The following is a 17,520-nucleotide window of genomic DNA, read 5'->3' on the forward strand; positions in this document are numbered from 1 at the left end:
CACTGGCTTTGCCGTGGTCGGAGCGATAATCCAGGGCCCACAAAGGGCTAAGAAGGGCCCTGCACAGTGTGCAGTCGACTGTATGCGATACATGGTCAAGTACAGATTATATTACCGAGTATCTTGAGCTCTACATTTTCCTTGAAAGTTATGATATCTATATGCGTCATGATTGAACTGGATAGGGTCGAATCAATGGCAACTAATAGCATCATCTCACGTGTTGAGCCCGTAACTGTGCGGCTTTTCTACTCTGCACTGAGCCCTTTCCGTCCTGCACATCACTGCGTTGCAAGAGAAAAGAAAATACCCTATAGTGAGTGACCTGATCATATCCCCTCTGAGCCGGGCCAACGGAATGGTGTTCTGAGTGAGTGGAAACGGTAGCCGCGTGCGTCGCCGGGGGGGGTCAGACTTTTGGAAAATCTTTGCCTGGAAGAGCTCGAGGGACTATAGACCTCGGAGAACCGAGCATGATTACTGTGGACTTGGTAATACGCGTCCTTTTTTCTGGACACTGTGAAGACGCTCTTCCGAGGCCAATCCGAAATGACCTGATTGTCTAGGTTGATTGATAGGCGGACGAGCGACACGGTGGGTCACACGATCAGATTGATTAGATGTGATTGATAAAAAACTCTGCCATCTTTCTGGTTGGTCCATGCCGTTCAAGCAGAGTCTTTTGACCAGGGACGACGAATACAGTATACTTGGCGCTGTAACATGTGAGCCTCACTCTCCTCATCCTCTCTTATCCCCGCCCTCTAGAATTTGAGATGCATGCGGCTCCAAAAAGAGTAACAACGAAGAAGGCTATACAGCATCTGTGTACAGAACAGACCACCCCAACTATCATGCTTGCATTTCTCCCCCCTCTAAAATACGAATTGCCCCAACTCGCCTCCAGCGGGTCCCTTGAGCAAGTTAAAAAAGAAAGATGGACGGAGAACAAAAAAGTTAACCCATGATTTTTATTACCCCGCTCACTGGAGACACTAGACTGTCCGGTCGTCGGTCAATTGGTCCAACTTGTTATCAATAACGCGCGTAAAAAAGCAGGGCCGAGCTGAGGGTCCGTGGCTTCGCACCATCGGTCTTTGGCGTGTGCTCGGGCACTGCTCACCACCTGTAAATTGTAATAATGTCTCGGGGACGGGTCCAGGGTGTCGTGTCGTATTATTGCTCCGTTAGTTATGGCCCGTAAGACACTCTCCGTTGTCGCAGGGTTCTCGGTGCTCTTTTACCGTGCAACCCTTGTCTTGACGACCGTCTGATAGCGACCCTCCGTGGCCCCTTCATCCTTCCCTGCCCCTGTCCCGGATGGCAACTCAACCGAAAGCCATCTTGTCTCACGATTGATCCGTAATGTCTGTCTCGTCGGGTAGTGCCGTAACTCGTGAGTAGTATTTGAGTAATATTTGCAAAGCAACCGTGGCCCATTCGCTGTCAAGATCTATGCACCTATACTAGATATGCAACAAACCACATCACACTAAACAGACCGCCAGTCATTCGCCCGCCACCAGACGCAGAGGCCACCAGACTCGCCCCGCCAAACCGGTCAGCAAAGCAGAGCAAAGCAGAGCAAAGCAGAGCAAAGCAGAGCAAAGTAAAGCAGAGTCAGCATCCGAACTCGTACGATCTCATCGTACCGTACTCCGGTAACCCCTACCAAACAGCTTGCGACGTAATAATCCACTATCCCCCCGAAGCAAATCCCGGTCCTCGCTCCTTTGCTTCCCAACCCCCCCTCCCCTTCCCGTCCCCAACAACGCGAAGAGCCGGCTTGGACTCTGTAATTTACCTCCTACCTCTTTCTTCCTCTCTATCCGACCCCTCCGCTTTCGGGGGGGGAAATTTACCACCCAATTCAAGCCAATATCTGTGCCTGGTACGCAGACGTCACACACACACACACACACAATGGCCAACCTCGCAGCTCGTCCCGCCGCCGTCTTCAATCTATCCTCATCGACAAATACTCCACCAGCTAGCTCGATAGGCGGTGGCCGGGACGACTTGGCGGGCGATGCTGACGACGATGACGACCTCGACAATGACGATGATGTGCCACTTCCCTTCCCTGCCGCCCTCCCCCGCTCCGACTTCCTGAAGCCCGACTTCGAGCCGGCAGAGTACCTCTCCGCGCTACCACACCGCCACCAGACGCTGGAGGATCTGCGTTCCGACCTCCGCGAGCGCAGCTCAGCCATCAGCACCGAGCTCCTGGAGCTGGTCAACTCGAACTACACTGCCTTCCTGTCGTTAGGCACCGAGCTGCGCGGCGGCGACGACAAGGTCGAGGACGTGCGCGTCGCCATGCTGGGCTTCCGCCGCGCCGTCGAGGACGTCAGGGCCGGCGTCGCCCAGAGGCGGGATGAGGCGGCCCGGCTCAACGATGATCTGAGGCGTGTGCGGTCGGGCATCCAGCGCGGGCGGGACATGCTCGAGCTGTCAGATCGGTTGGCCTCTCTGGAGGACAGGCTGGTCCTCGGGAGCACTCCCGCCGCCGACGCTGATGGTGACGATGACGACACCTGGAGTGCCGATAGCGAGAGCAATGCGGAAGAGGAGGGAGAGGAACGAGGAGATGACGATGCCAGTGGGAAGAAGAAGACAGAGGGTGGCGGCGGACTCGTTGCTACCTCGCCGTCTAAGCTGTCCGTGCTCGCACAGGAGTGCCGTCGTATCATGAGCATGATGGCTGCCATGGACCAGGACCACCCCTTCGTCATCAGGCAGGAGGAGCGCCTCATGAGATGCCGCAATACCCTCCTGCTCGACTTGGGCAACGCTCTTAAAGAGGCCAGGGCCGCGGGACCCAAGGGGCAGGACCGCGTCATCAAGTATCTGGCCATATATCGCGTTATAGATGCCCAGGGCGAAGCTATCAAGTTGCTGAAGAGGCGGTAATGGCATGATGATGAGATACCCGAGTGAAGACGTGAAGAAAAAATGAAAATGGTACACATCTTGTACGATTATCATTATTTTTGTACCATATCAATTAGCAAAGTTGCATGAGACGACGTTTGCCCTGATTGAAAAAAATGATTTCCATATACTGCGAATATTATACAATAATACAATGACTCTCTCTCTGTCCCCCTCTCTCTCCGCTGTCCCTCCTTTTCGTTTTCGTTTCTTCTTCTTCTTCTTTTTTTTTTTTTTACATGACACTGGCCAGATGCTCGGGCAGAGTCTTATCCTCGGCATCCTTGAACTTTCCATTCAGGCTGATAGCAGGACCGTTGGTGGTGCTGAGGATGACCTCGTGAATCTCCTTGGGCACGTCCTCGGACATGTCGGCGCACTGAGCGCGGATCTTCTTGACGACGGCCTCAACGTTCTGCCTGAGCTGGTCGGGGGTGTTGCTCAGCTGGCCGATGGCCATGCGGATGACGCCCTGCTTCTCCCGGTACTCGGAGGAGCCGGCCGAGTCGCGCATGGCGCGCACGACGTCCTTGGTGATGGTCTGCATCCTGTGGCTGGGCATCAGGCCCTTGGGGCCGAGGATCCTGCCGAGGCCGGCCTTGTTGAGGGCGGCCTCGCTGGACTCGTGGCACAGCAGGCGGTCGAACTCAATGTTGCCCTGGCGGATGGCCTCGAACAGCGTCTCCTCGCCGACGGCCTTGGCGCCCGCCGCCGTCGCCGCCGTTGCCACCTCGCTGCCCTCGGGGCAGATGACGGCGATCTGCCACTCGCTCTGCACCGGGTTGGGCAGGCGGATGCTGCTCTTGATTACCGGGCCATTCCGCAGCGTCTTGAGGTGGATGTGCGTTTCGTACTTGACCGATCCGGGGTTCTGGCCGACTTCGTAGGCGCGTAGAATTCTGTCGTGTGTTAAAAGGAGGTCGGGTTAGCTACTTTCTTCCCATCTTTTTCCCCCCTAAACACTTTGATAAGAAGGGAGGGGATAATAACCTCATGGCTTCGCAGAGAGAGAATTGCGGAAAGTCCGTCTTCTGGATACGATGCCTCTTAAAGTCCTTGGAGAGGACCTTCTTCTTCTTCGGCTTTCCCTTGATGCGTACTACCGACGCCTGACGGCTCTGCACCAGCGACGGCGCCAGGAATCGCGGTATCGTGGGCACCGCGGGCCTCATGAGTGGCTGTGCGATGGACAGCCTGGCCATCGAGGCCAGGCATCGATCGATGGGGGCCATGGTCTTTGCTTTTTTTCCCCCCTGGTTGTTAGCCTGGTGTCGGCGATGCGATGAGACGGTGGTGGAAAGCTACTTGCTGCTGCTCTTTGGGATACGTGAAGAGGCGCAAAATGCTGACTTGCAACGGTTGCCTTGGATGTCAGGTACGTATTTCTCTTATCGATATGTCCCCACTACCAACTGGTCGGTGGCCTATTTCCAACATTGCAATAAGCATTATCATCCACAGGAGTGAGAGGAAGAATGAGTTCATGAGCAACTCTATTCATTGAAATGTTTCTGTTTCGAAATAGGCCAGCCGTGTTTGAAGATTGGCAATTGTTCAGGGGCCTACGCGTCTTCAGCCGGTCATCGTGTAGCGTATCGCAGCACCGACTCGCTTCTTCTTACTAGAGGCCACCACCATCGCCGACTGCCATTCACCATTGACTGACATCTTCAAAGATGCCATCTTACACGGTAGTATTGTGTTTACCAGAACCAACAGACTAATCCTCAGTACGGAGTATGGCGTCTAGTACAATGAAAACCATTCCGTGCTCTCGTCCTTTCGCTCCTTCTCACTCGTCTCCTGTTACTGAGGCCCCATTTACGCGAACGGTAGTCATCATTCTATCGATTTACACGGAAACAATGCATGGCGGCAGGAGCCCGTTGTCCACGACAAGGCAGCAACAAGACTCTCTTCCAGCCCGCCTTCAAAATGAACCCTGTTCTCGCATTCAGCTCGACATTGGACTGTACCCTGTTATCCTCCCGATACCACCGCAGCACCTGTGGAGAACTCCTAAGCGCACCTAAATACGGTATCGAATGCTCTACTTCCGCTCCGCATCATGGGGATTCTCCTCCTTCTCCTCCTCCTCCTCCTCCTCCTTCTAGCATGCTCTCACGTCCCCTCGGCTCACGGCGTTCGCATCATCCAGGTCACCGCCGACGGATGGGCCGAGAGCTACCCCCTCTCCCTCTACCATGCCCTCACACACGCAGGCCACAGTGTCGTCCTGGCAGGCACAGCGGACGACCAGTCCGGTACAGGTGAGCGTCCCCTACATGTCTTTCCGCCCGCAGCCGAGGGGGCTGACATGACATGCCCAAAGGCTGGGCAGATCGCGAACCCCGACCGCGCGTCAAACCATGCATCTACGACAGCTGCAGCGCGCGCAGCGGTCCCACGGGGACGGACGACATAGACTACAACCTCAACTGGGTCAACTCGTATCCAGTGACGTGCATGCACTACGGTATCGACTCCATCGGCCCCTCCGTGTGGGACGGGCGCGACGCCGAACTGGCCGTGGCGGGCGTCAAGGTCGGGTCCAACACGTTCCGCAACATCGACCGGTCCGGCACCGTCGCCGCGGCAGCCTACGCCGCGGGAAGAGCCGGCATCCCCGCAATCGCCTTCTCGGGGGCGTCGGTCACGACGAGGCCCTGGGGGGAGGAGGCCGAGCCGGTCGAGGGGCACGTGTACGCTCAGCTGGCCACCAGGCTGGTCGGCCATGTCGTCTCGTGGGGACCGCCCTTTCTTCCGCGTAGCATCTTTCTCAACGTCAACTTCCCCGAGGTGGACGACGAGTGCAGCGACGTCGAAAACTTTCACTTTGTCCTCAGCCGCATCGACCCCAGCCCCTTTGACGAAGGGGACGTGGAGTGGTGCGGGTCCAGGAGGCTGCCGCTCGAGAGCGTCGTCCTCGGGTCGGACGGCTGCTTTGTTGCCGTCAGCATCGCTGATGCGAAGACCAGGAAGACGCCACATGATCACCGGCAGGATATCGTCGTGGAAAGAGTCGGTGATATCATGGCTTGCTTGCCTTGGACGGAATCTGAGGGGGATTACGAGGAGTATTATGGGGGAGATGTCGAGGGGGAGTATTACGAGGAGTATCACGATTACGATTAGCTCACATGTCTATCTGATCTTGAGCAACAGCGTTGTCTTTGTATAATCTGTTCACTGTTGAGATGTCCCGTAGTATGTAACACGACGTATTGCAGCAAGTGTGTCAAGATGGATGAATGATGTGGGAAAGAAGAAGAGAAGGAAGAAACAACTGGGCCATGTCTCATGTATATGCCTCTGATGAATGACGGACCCCCCCAAACTCCTATATAATATACAATGCAGCCCAATGAGGAACCCCCCCAAGAAAAAAAAAACCTAACAAAACGCCGAGTATGAAAAAAGAAGGACCAGTAGGTCCCGAGGGGTATATTAGTCCTCCTAAATTGCAAATTGCTTCATGAAACGCATCTATCCCCTCCATTATATTTAGCAAAGAGGATTTGAACAATCTCACTTGAAAAGTCTCTTCCCTGTCCTGGTAGAGAAGCGGTCGACGCCATTCCGCGCCTGGGCATGCCACATCTGCTGCACGCCTACCCCACGACTCTCGCCGGAGAGCCTGTATCGTCGCCAGGCCTCGCGCAGATGCTCTGGTCGCAGGGGTCCTCTCCTGGGGTCATAATCTTTTTCTTCTTCTTCTTCTTCTTCTTCTTCTTCTTCTTCTTCTTCTTCTTCTTCTTCTTCTTCCTCTTCCCCCTCCTCCCCCCCCTCCTCCTCCTCCTCTCCTTCTCCTCCTCCTCCTCCTTCTTCTTCTCCATCCTGTTTCTGTCCCTCGTCAGCCTCGTTGGCTGGTGCTGATGGCAGTGCTTCTGCCTCCACGCCCTCTTCCTCTTCTAGCTTCATCTTCACCTCGGGTGTGGTGTTTGATGAGGAGGCGGCGGGACGAGAACGAGGGCGAGGGCGGTTGGGGTCTGGCAGCTCGGACTGGTCCTCTCCAGCCCGGATGAGCTCCAGCTGTACTTGGCGCGAGGCTTCGATGATTTCTCCGGCAAAGAGCTTGGCGACGGCCTTGACGGCGGTGCTTACCATCTGGGGGACTGACTGGGAGACGGTAGCATTTACGACCTAGTGTACATCATGATGTCAGTAACAGGCCTCTGGGAGGGAGGGGAGGGGCGGATTGGTGAGGGAGGTTGATGGAGGAGGCTGGTAGGAAAGAGAGGAGAGGAAGAAACACACCCTCTTGACAACAGCGTCAGATAACTTGGCAGCACGCCAGTGCTCGTAGCGGCTGTACTGCTCCGAGTCGAAGGCCTCGACGAGCATGGCCCGGAGGCGAACCTCCTCCTGCTTCTGCTCCTGGGTGCGCGCGACGACGTCCTCCAACGCCATCTCCTGATTATCGTCCTCGTCGTCGTCCTCGCCGGCGGCAGCGCCGTCCTTATCGCCCGCACCCCCGGCGACAGACGTGGACGCCTTGCCGCCGACAAGGCTGGACGTGGCCTCGGCGTCATCGCCGTTGGCGTTGCCGGACCCGCCACCGGCGGCATTCTTGGCCTTGCGCCCCCTCTTCTTCTTCCTGGCGCCGGCGGCCGTCAGCCCGCTGACCTGGCTCCCGCTGACGTGGGACATCGTGTCGACCGAGGGGGAGCGCACGCCGGGGGACTGGGCCTCGGGCGGGAACGACGTCTGGCGAAGAGGGTGGGACTGGGAAGGCGCATTGCTGGTGCTCTGGGACGGCTTGCGGCGCTTCGACGGGGCTGAGTGTATGTCCAGCGTCGACGAACGCTTCTTGCCCGGAAGCTGGGCCGGCGTCGGGTTCGGGGGGGACATGGACATGGCTAGGGGGGAGCCCGCAGTGGGAGGCGGTGGTGAGGCCATGTTTCTGGAGAAGGGGGGGAGAGCCGATGTGTTGGGACGCTGGCTGCAAGTGAATGCGCTAGCCAATAAAGGAGGAAAAATGGGGGAGGAGGAGGAGAAGAGAAGGAAAGAGAGAGGGATGGAGAGAAATCATCAACGCGTGTTGCCGCACAGGGAGAGTTGGTGATATGACGCGTGAAGCTACGGAGTAGAGAGGGAGAGATGACGGAGTCTCGGTGGTGATCACGTGATTTGAGTGCAGGGTAGATTTTGTTTTCCTTTTCGGACATTGACATGGCGGTACAGACTTTACGTTATCGGCTTCAGGAACCGAGACATTGATGTGCGGCCATTGAAAGAGAAGTTGGAGGAGTAAAGATGATTTGAAATGATGGGAGGTTTCCTGTTTCTTGTGGAATGAATAATTCAAGAGTCTATAGAAGATTGAAGAGTAAGGGAGAGAGGAGAAGGAAGGGAAGGGGATTATCTCATTTTCAAAAATGGTACGAGTGTCAGGCGTTTACTATCATAATTATTATTATTATTATTTATCTTGGTCGATTTGGCGGGGAGCATCCGAGTGGAGATGGTCCCTGAATCGGTCTTTGGAGGAGCTGACTCAGTGTTGAAGAGTTCTTTACCATCCGTATGAAACCTGAGAAGAACCTTTGATTTCTCTACGTCCATCGATAAGAGGAAGAATTTAAAGTCGAATGCGATTAAAAAATCTCGACCTTGTCAGAGACAAAACACCGGCGGATTCTTCGGCGAGTTATTCGACCAAAGCCGACTATTACGCCCCCGCCTTCATACCTTTTCTCGTAGGCGCAACTTTTCGTCATAGCAACAGCAGCAGAGTGAGGCAAGAAAAAAAAAAAAAGACGTAGCTCGCTGCCTCCTCCCCCCCTTCTCTCTCTCTCTCTCTCTCTCTCTCTCTCTATTCCTCTAAACTAAAAAGATCATTATCAAACAAGTTTTACATTGCATCTTACTACCTCGATCTTTGTTCCGGAGAAAGACCCCATCCCAACCCCCAACCCCCCCTCCCCTTTCTCATAGAAGAGAAATCTCTCTTTCTCACACAGACAGACGCCAACCTCCGGTATCCCAGATGCCTCGCTCCGACAGCAGCGACTCAGTGTCGCACCAGCGGCATCAGCAGTCCAAGAGACGAGTCGTCGACGACGTGAGCGCGACGACGTCTAGCGACGACGAATCCACCCGATCTAGGAAGCGCAGCAGGCGCAACGGGAAGTCCAAGCCGTCCTCCAAGACCGCGACCGTCGTCGACGATGGCGGTTCCGTCGCCCACCCCGCTACCTTTGCCACGCGCCGCAGCAGCCTGAGCAAGGCGGCCAGGGACCCTCTCGACGAGCCTCACGGCAGCAGCAGCAGCAGCGCCGTCAACGGAGAGAAGAAGAACGGCAAGGGAAAGGGAAAGGGTGGATCGGGCGGTGTGGTGGTCAAGACTACCGCCGCCGCCGCTCCTTCTTCTTCGTTCACCTCTTCCGTCCCCGTCATTGATTTTGACGGTCTCAGCAGGCCAGGTATGCCCTCCTCATCCTTCTCCTTCTTCTTCAAAGGGAAATGCACACAGTAAGAGAGGGAATGAAGGAAAATAAGAAGAAAGAGAAGGAATACAAGAGCACAGGGATAGATGATGTAGAGAAAAGCTGACCCTAATGACACTCTAGGCCGCGGAACTAGACAACGCCGTCAGGAGACGGAGGAGCAGGCCAAGGAGCGTCTAGAGAAGATGAGCGGCGCTGTACGCACCCTCCTCGAGTGCGCGGGAGAGGACGCAGACCGGGAGGGCCTCCTGGCCACGCCGGAGAGATATGCCAAGGCTCTCCTCTTCTTCACAAAGGGTTACCAGGATAACATCGAGGATATCGTCAACGGTGCCCTCTTTCACGAGGGTCACAATGAGATGGTCATTGTCAAGGATATAGAGGTCAATTCCCTATGTGAACATCATCTCGTACCATTTGCTGGAAAGGTACCGTCTTCTCCTTCTTCTCCTTCTCTCTCTTCTCCATCCTCCCTCTCTCTTCTTCCTTCTCCTTCGCTCTTCTCTCTTCTCTATTCCCCCCTCTCTATTCTCCTTCTCGTTCCCCTCTCTTTATCTCTCAAATCTCTCTGCTGACGAGGGGGGGGGGAAAAGATGCACATCGGATACATCCCATCCGACACCGTAATTGGCCTTTCCAAGCTCCCCCGCATTGCGGAAATGTACTCCCGACGCCTTCAGGTCCAGGAGCGTCTGACAAAGGAGGTCGCCCACGCCATCATGGAGATCCTCAAACCTCAGGGCGTGGCCGTCGTCATGGAGGCAAAGCACCTCTGCATGGCCATGAGGGGCGTCGAGAAGACGACGGCCTCTACCATCACCTCTTGCGTACTCGGCTGCTTCGAGCGCAAGTCCAAGACTCGCAATGAGTTTCTGAGTCTCGTCGGTGTTAACCGGTAATGATCTTGACCGATGAATTCTCACTCTTCTCTTCTTCTCTCATACCTTTTTTTTCCAAATCATCTTGCTTCCTTTTTTTTCTTTCCATTTCGTCTTCCCTGCTTTGACCATCTTCATCTCCCATCTGTTACTTCCTGCACAAGGCGTTTGGAGAATTCAACAAAAGGACATGTGATAATATGTCGTGTTCTGGCCTTTTTCTTTTCAACACAGCGACTTTCAACACGCACAAGTCTCCAACATTAGTTCTCACAGGTATTATGTATATAGTAACTTTTACAACATTCATGATAGTCATCGTATCCAACACTGTCTCTAATGGTGATCACCGATGTGACGTGACAACATCGTTACGTGAATCGTGTCTCCACTCTAGTCATAGAATTACATCTAAACCGTAGATGATGCACTTTTGCAAGATAATAGTACATATGCATATGTATATGCGTTGTATGTGTTGTAATATGTGTTGTATGTGTTACTCGAATACTTGAAAGAAAACAGATATAGAGCAATATTGATATCTCCGAGCAAACCCATCTAAGCCTTTTTCTTTCTGACTAGAATAACAATTAATATGAAGACAAGACTGGAAAAGAAAGAAGGAAAGAAAGAAAGAAACAATACTCATACAACTCGTGCCAACACCAAAGAATTTACCCCTCCCCCCCCCTACTCCAGCCCACACCAGTCTTTTTCGAATAAAACGCCCCAAGCAAAAACGCCCCCCGCTGTTGTTCCCCATCCATCTTGTCTTCTTTTCCAACCTTCTTCTTTTCAATCCGATCCATCGCCCTTAGACGGCACTGCTTCTTCTTTCGTCACCTTGTCCACGTCGTCCTGATTCGCCACACCCTTAGGCATCTGATCGACGTCACCGCCCTTGGCAGAGGTTCCTTCATCATCACCATTTCCTTCTGCTACCGGTGCTGCTGCAGGCTCGGCAGGTGCTGCGGAGCTGGTCGATCTGCGTGACTGCTGCTGACGTCCCAACACATCCGCCCCCCAGATCCTCTGGACTTGTCTGCGCCCTTGCTCCGGGTGGCTCAGCATCTCGAGCGCCTTGCGTTTGCCCTCCTCCTTGTTGAGCTCCGCGTCGTCAACCTCGCCTCGTAGGACCCTGTCCTCCAGTAACTGCGCGCCGTTCAGGACCGACGACGTCCCGTCCAGATCCATCGGGTCCGAGTGCAGGCGGTCATCCTCCGACAGAGACGTGGACCGCCCCGAGCGGCCGGGGGGGAGTGACGATCCGGAGTATAGGGGCTGGTACGCGCTGTGCGACGACGTGGGCGGACGTGTGCCCCCTGACAACGAGGACGCCTGCGCTGCTGCCGCCGCCGCCGCCGCCGCCTCCGCGTTGGCCGCCTTGCGACGCAGGCTGTTGGCCTTTCCCTTTGCGTGCTCGGGCAGGTCGTCCGGGTTGTCCACGCCGTACTCGGCCAGCATCTTCTGCAGTTTCGTCGGTCGGGGCTTGCGCGTGCTGAGCGACACCTCGAGGATGGGTGGCGCCTCTGGTGCCACGGGGCATAGCTTGTGCAGTTCCTGTCGGAAGAAGTTGGTCTCGTAAGCGAGGAGCACCTCGGCGCCCTCCAGCTTGCGCAGGTAGAACCGCTGCGTGCTCAGCTCGGCTTCCGTCGAGACGATAGGGTTGCAGAACCGAGCGATGTGCTCGCGGAACCCCTGCGCGTTGTCGATGATCTGTCGCAGTACCTCTTCCTCTTCTGGCTGGAAGGGAAGCGTTTGGATCTCGTCTACCAGTGCCACCAGGTCCTCTAGCTTAGGTCGTGAGGCGTCCCGTGGGATCTTCATCCGCCAGTCGCAGATCGGACACGTATATTTCTCGTCTTCCTTGACTTTGCCGCGGGCAATCTTGAGACACTTGTAGTGGTACCTTGTTCGATGGGTTAGTACTGAGAAAGAAGGGGTGAGCAGGGAGTGACAATAGCTCACCATTCATGACAGAGCTCACACTCAATCATCATGCCGGCCTCCATCTTTCTACAGATGCAAAACACCTGTCTTGGCCGACCACTACCCTCTTCAGGACGACTCGCCCCAGCCTCGGCATCGGCCTTAGCAACGGCCTCGGCACCAGCGGCACCGACAGCACCGCCTTCTGGGCTCGCCTCCCTGGACACCGGCTCACCGGGCATTCTAGGTGTATCGTAGACCGTGTCGAAGCAGTCTCTGTTTCGTTCGAGGACATGCTCCAGGTGGCTCTTGAGTATGTGCAGCGGGGCGTTGGACTTGCCAAACAGCTTCTTCCCCTTGCGCATCCAGTCCTCGTGCCGCTTCCGCTCATTCTCCATGTCGATGGCGCCGTTGGGCTTGGCGTGCAGGTCGTCAAAGTTCCTCATCATCTCGACGGCCTCGGCGTATTTTGGCCTTTCCCTGAAATCAGAACTGGCGCACCGCGCCGCCATGTCCTGGACCAGGCGGTGGGCCTCGCGTTGCTTGTGCAGGATACCGTCGACGGCCCTCTGCGTCTCGCCTGAGACGGGCAGCGCGCGCGCCTGCACCTGCCCCGACAGCGCCTCAAGCTGCCCTATGTGCACAAACTCGGCCTGTATCAGCTCCTTGACCTTCTTCTCCCACTCCTCGCCCGCCCGAAGCTGCTCGCTCCAGAACTGCAGGTGGTCGTTGTACGCCGGAATCTCCAGCCGCCTGCCCTCTTCTATGAGGCTCTGCACTTCGCTGAGCGACAGCAGCATCTTGCGGCTGGATCGCGCCTTGTCGTCCCACTGCATCTGCTCGAGCACCCGTGACAGCCCGTCGAGCTCGGGTATGCCGACGTTGAAGGAACGACCCTCCTCCAGGAGCTCCAGGCACGGCTCCATGGCGATGGCGGCCTTGTTGGCGAGGAAGCGTGACGCCGTCTCCCGGAAACTTTCGATTGCCTCGGCGCGGTCCCGGAGCTGGTGTATCTCAGGGCAGTCGAATCCGATGTGCTCGGCCTCTTGGAGGAGCCGGTGGATGTTGGACACGTTTCGCGACTCTTTCTCCTTGAGCTGGTGGGGTGGCGGCGGCGGTGGTAGTGGCTGGTCCTGCTGTGCCATGGACGTCGACGAGGCCGGTGCCGGTGCCGATCCTATCGACCTTCGGCTTCCATTCTGCCATACTCGCTCATTCTTTCGGCGATTCTGTTGTTTCCGTATCAGGTAAGTGGTTGCTTCCTCAACCCAGTCATTGCAGCGATCGACGAACTCTTTCACAACGGGGATGGCATCCAGGTCATGGGATATGCGCTCTCCTTCGTGTAGCAGGGCCCGTAGGGACTTGAGCGACGGCCGTGGCTCTTCCTCGAGCAGCTTCTGGTACTTTTTCTCCCATAGGTCCGGGATGTGTGCCTTCTCCGTCACCTTGGTGTGTGCTTCCGTGAGCATCTCGTCCGTCTTCCGGTAGATGAGCACGTGGTCGAGGCCCAAGAGCCTCTCCGACTCGGGGCGGTCGCAGCAGGCGTGGTGCCCGGCGTGGGCGATGCAGAGCACCTTGCCGGACTTCAGGCACTTGAAGCGCGACAGGTACGCAAACGCCTTGCAGTACGCGCAGCACTGCTCGTTCTCATCCGCCACGTCCTCATCGATGGTCTCAAACGTGAGTGGGCACGCGTCGTCGCCCCTGCCAAAGGTGCGGCACCGGTGGGGATTGGATTCGAGGTGCTTGTCGATGAAGTCCCTACGCTGCGATGACTCGCGCTTGCGCACACGGTCCAGAGCCGGTGCCAGCCATTTTGCTGTCTGAATTGTCAGCCCTTGAGAGCTACCCTCCGCGGCGGTCCAGAGGAGCTCATCGTGCGAGAAGCACGGCTGTCTCCGGAACATCTGCAGCCGCTCCACGCCTTCGTAGCCAAACGGCTCCCAGTCGCTCGGGGCAAAGTTAACGGCCTCGTTAAAGTTGAAGCCATGGTTGAAGCCTGCATGGTAAGCCTTGGGGAAAGTGAGGACAAACTGTCCCGCGCGCTGGTCTACCGCGTAGACCCTGACGCCGGCCTTCCTGAGCTGCTCGGGCGTCAGTAGCGTGACGAGTTGGAACAGCAGGTCCGGCTGCGTCTCGAAGAGCTCCGGCACCGTCTCCCGCATGGCTGCCTCAAACTTTTCCGTGTCCTCTCCTGGGATTCCGTACCACGTCTTGGTGGCGCCAAAGTGCTGGTAGTTGGCCGAGTAGGCTAGGTGATCCTCGTTGTGCCAGCAGAACGTAGAAAAGATCATTCCGACGTAGACCCACGGCACTGTCATGCCCGAGATGTCAGACTTGATATGCCGGAACAAGCTGTCAGGATGGAAGGGCAGCACGTTCAGGTTCCACAGGTCGGACGAGTAAGGGTCGCTGGGTTGGCGCTCGAGCGTCGGGAAGCCGGACCCGTGAGTGGTGCAGTGAATGTCGGCACCGTACTCGACCTCGATGGTCTCCTCCAGGTCCGTCACCAACCGCCAGAACTCATTCTCCACATCCTCCTCGGTGACGGGGCGGTGGCCATCGCCCTTCTGGTCGGATGGCATCTTGGCCTCGAAGTAGCCCTGCTTGAAGTCGTTGGCCTTTTGCTGGAACTGCTTCAGCGAGTACAGGCCTCCCTCCTCAAAGCCAAAGTATCCGTCGCCAACTAGGCAGCGCGGGCAGTTCCACTCCGCATCGGGCTTACGCTTCGGGGGTGGGTCCAGGCACTGCAGGTGGTACGAGTTGTCGCATGATTCGCACTCGATGAGCTGTTCACCACTGTCGCCCTTCCCACACGTCGCACACTTCTCGCCGACGGGGATATCCTCTTCGCGCGGGACGCGGGGCACTGAGGGGCGAAATTGCGACATGTATGAGCCGGCCACGGTGGGAGCGACCTCTCGCTTGAGTCGCTTGCTTCGGCGGTTAGAGCCCTCTGCACTGTCGGCCTCGGCGTCCTTCTTGGCTGATTCGGAGAGGCTGTCGCAGCTCTGCTGACGCTTCAGCACGGCCGCAGAGCCCAGGGCCGACGGGCGCGCCTCGGGTGTGTTTCTGGCAGACGCTGCAGGGGTGCCGTTGCGGGCGGGTTCGGGCGTCAAGCCGAGGCTATCTCGGTTGGCAGGACGGTTGACGCTGGTGAAGCCGGAATTGACGGTGGCGAACCCAGGCAAGGGGACGCGAGCAACGGGCGAAGGTCTGGCATCGGGCATGGGCGTGTCGTGCGCCTCGTCCTTGATACCGTTGAGACCCGTCTGCAGGACATCGGAGGTCTGCTGTGTCGGCGAGTTCCCGCCGGTCCCCATGGGCGTGTTGACGGTAGACCTCTTGACCGGGGTGACTGCAGGGCTAGGGGTCAAGGGCCCGCCATATTCTGCCTCCAGCTGTTGGTGGACACCAGGCTTGGCAGCGCGCAGATAGTCTTCGTAAGGGCACAGCCAGCGCTGATACGAGTTCTTCAGCGATGTCGACAGCGATGACATGATCTTGCCACTATACCCAAGATCACGACCAATCTCAGCCCACTTCTTGAGCTTGCAGACTTTATCAAAGCCTCCGCGGGATTCGACAGCCTTCTTGAGTCGGTACAGATCGAGGGGTTTCTTGTCGACATACGGCAGGCGATGAAGATTGCTGCCCTGCTGTTTGTGGTATTTCGTGAGACCGTCCAGGTATGTGAGATTGGCCCTCGTGCCTGCAGTCGTTTGGGGTTAGAACACACAATGGCAGGGGCTGGAACATTGGGGCTGCGGGCATGCGGGAACAAGAAGAATCACTCACTTCCTTCGACTGAGTTGAGCTCCTGCTTTCGAGTTCTGAAGTGGAATTTCTACGGATACGTGTCAGTGATGGCGGTTAATTGACATGTAGCACGAAGGACGGGGTGTCAAGCATACTTCGGTATCAATGGGAAACGTAGGGTTCCACGAATCGGGCGGGACGACCTTGCAGATGCCGTAGCGCGAGGCCTCTGGCGAGATCTTCTTGATGTATTCCAGTGGATCACGAAACTCGGCTTCGGTGGGGAAGTATGTCGGGGCCTCCTCGATGCCCAGGGGCCGGATGCGAGGCTTGGTAGGTTCTGGGACGGCGCTTGGCTGGCCGCGACGCTCGACTGTCGACATGTCCAGGGGCGGGCTGACGAGGGTGCTGAGGGGCTTGTGGGGGTTCGCGGGGTGGTATCCGTTGGAGTTGATCTTATCTTTGGGCAAGGAGCCGTTGGCACCAGGGCCACCGACGGCGGGCGAACTCCTCGCGCTGGCGTTGCGGCTATTGGCATTGGGGGCAGCACTGGCCGTGGCGCCAGCGATCGGGGTAGAGCCCATGGCTAGCGCAGATGGATGTGTCGGATGGTTCAATCGGTAGAGCGCATGCAATTGATAGAAAGGAGAGAACGGTTATACGAAAGGCGCGATGTCGACAAGTCTGGTCAGAGAGAGGCCACTCTTGTTCGGGGTTTCCATACGCGAAAAGACTATAGTTGATGATGCATGCTAGCGTCGAGGGGCGATGGTTGAAAGTGGACGGCGATATCTCGCGTATTATCTTGTTTTCCCTATAGAGTCAGAAAGGAACTCCTCATAGCAATTTCACCCGTCAAAGGAGGAAGATGTGTCTGCGTGCATTCGAGAGAGCTTTCCTTCTCTTTCTTGCAGGCGAATGGTGACCGGATGAGTCTCCACGAAAGCCACTAACACGGTAACACGGACGATCCCAACAACTCACAGTTTTTTATACTTGACGGGAGCGAAGGTGAAACGTTTTATAAAAGTAAAGATATAAAAAAAAGGAATGGAATGAAATGAAGAGAAGTATGTCGAGTGAGGGGTGGGAAAGTGTCACACGAGGGTTGATGGTGTGTGTGTGTGTGTGTGTGTGTGGATATTACGTCTGCCGGCGCGCCAAATGAGGCAGAGAGAGAGGGAAGAGGATGGAGAGAGGGAGAGAGACGACGACGGACGGAGTGAGGAAGGGCGGAAGTTAGCGACACGCACCATCACCGACAGGCATGAGCATGAGCAGGGCCTGGTGCGATACCTGGGTACGTAGCTTTCGAGTGCGCGAGTCGCTGTACTGGGTACAAGAGTGGATGGTCCGCTCCTGCGGGAGAGTTGGTGATGCACGCGGCATTAGATGTACGCTGCCTCAGGTATCCAGTACTTATAAAATGAAACACGTGACTGGATATCTTGGGTACCGGGTAATTCGCTTGATGTTGGTACTATTCTACCATTAACACTCATTACAGCTACTACTCGGTAGCCGTACAAGGAGAATGCTACAACCGTTTAAATCGGTGCTATTGT

The 17,520-nt window shown here is 56.3% G+C and overlaps 6 protein-coding genes across 6 annotated transcripts; 3 read left to right on the forward strand and 3 right to left on the reverse strand.

Annotated features, from left to right (window-relative positions):
- Nucleotides 1-1,923: 1,923 nt before the first annotated feature.
- GMORB2_2719 (conserved oligomeric Golgi complex subunit 2) lies at nucleotides 1,924-2,913 on the forward strand (the record flags this gene model as incomplete). Its single annotated transcript, XM_035464697.1, has 1 exon — nucleotides 1,924-2,913. The coding sequence occupies one exon, from the start codon at nucleotides 1,924-1,926 to the stop codon at nucleotides 2,911-2,913; it is 990 nt and encodes a 329-aa protein (XP_035319367.1).
- Nucleotides 2,914-3,169: 256 nt separating this feature from the next.
- GMORB2_2720 (large subunit ribosomal protein L1) lies at nucleotides 3,170-4,166 on the reverse strand (the record flags this gene model as incomplete). The annotated part of the gene is made up of 2 exons (XM_035464698.1): nucleotides 3,170-3,833; nucleotides 3,925-4,166. The coding sequence occupies 2 exons, from the start codon at nucleotides 4,164-4,166 to the stop codon at nucleotides 3,170-3,172; spliced, it is 906 nt and encodes a 301-aa protein (XP_035319368.1).
- Nucleotides 4,167-5,002: 836 nt separating this feature from the next.
- GMORB2_2721 (Survival protein SurE) lies at nucleotides 5,003-6,069 on the forward strand (the record flags this gene model as incomplete). The annotated part of the gene is made up of 2 exons (XM_035464699.1): nucleotides 5,003-5,204; nucleotides 5,267-6,069. The coding sequence occupies 2 exons, from the start codon at nucleotides 5,003-5,005 to the stop codon at nucleotides 6,067-6,069; spliced, it is 1,005 nt and encodes a 334-aa protein (XP_035319369.1).
- Nucleotides 6,070-6,462: 393 nt separating this feature from the next.
- GMORB2_2722 (uncharacterized protein) lies at nucleotides 6,463-7,833 on the reverse strand (the record flags this gene model as incomplete). The annotated part of the gene is made up of 3 exons (XM_035464700.1): nucleotides 6,463-6,635; nucleotides 6,903-7,077; nucleotides 7,192-7,833. 3 exons carry the CDS (start codon nucleotides 7,831-7,833, stop codon nucleotides 6,463-6,465), a joined length of 990 nt encoding a protein of 329 aa, XP_035319370.1.
- A 1,090-nt stretch (nucleotides 7,834-8,923) lies between these two features.
- GMORB2_2723 (GTP cyclohydrolase IA) lies at nucleotides 8,924-10,282 on the forward strand (the record flags this gene model as incomplete). Its single annotated transcript, XM_035464701.1, has 3 exons — nucleotides 8,924-9,359; nucleotides 9,507-9,811; nucleotides 10,064-10,282. The coding sequence occupies 3 exons, from the start codon at nucleotides 8,924-8,926 to the stop codon at nucleotides 10,280-10,282; spliced, it is 960 nt and encodes a 319-aa protein (XP_035319371.1).
- Nucleotides 10,283-11,059: 777 nt separating this feature from the next.
- GMORB2_2724 ([histone H3]-trimethyl-L-lysine4 demethylase) lies at nucleotides 11,060-16,539 on the reverse strand (the record flags this gene model as incomplete). The annotated part of the gene is made up of 4 exons (XM_035464702.1): nucleotides 11,060-12,173; nucleotides 12,233-15,908; nucleotides 15,995-16,043; nucleotides 16,111-16,539. 4 exons carry the CDS (start codon nucleotides 16,537-16,539, stop codon nucleotides 11,060-11,062), a joined length of 5,268 nt encoding a protein of 1,755 aa, XP_035319372.1.
- Nucleotides 16,540-17,520: the final 981 nt, after the last annotated feature.

Source organism: Geosmithia morbida (genome assembly GCF_012550715.1).
Source record: "Geosmithia morbida isolate 1262 chromosome Unknown scaffold_14, whole genome shotgun sequence".
Classification (NCBI taxonomy): domain Eukaryota; kingdom Fungi; phylum Ascomycota; class Sordariomycetes; order Hypocreales; family Bionectriaceae; genus Geosmithia; species Geosmithia morbida.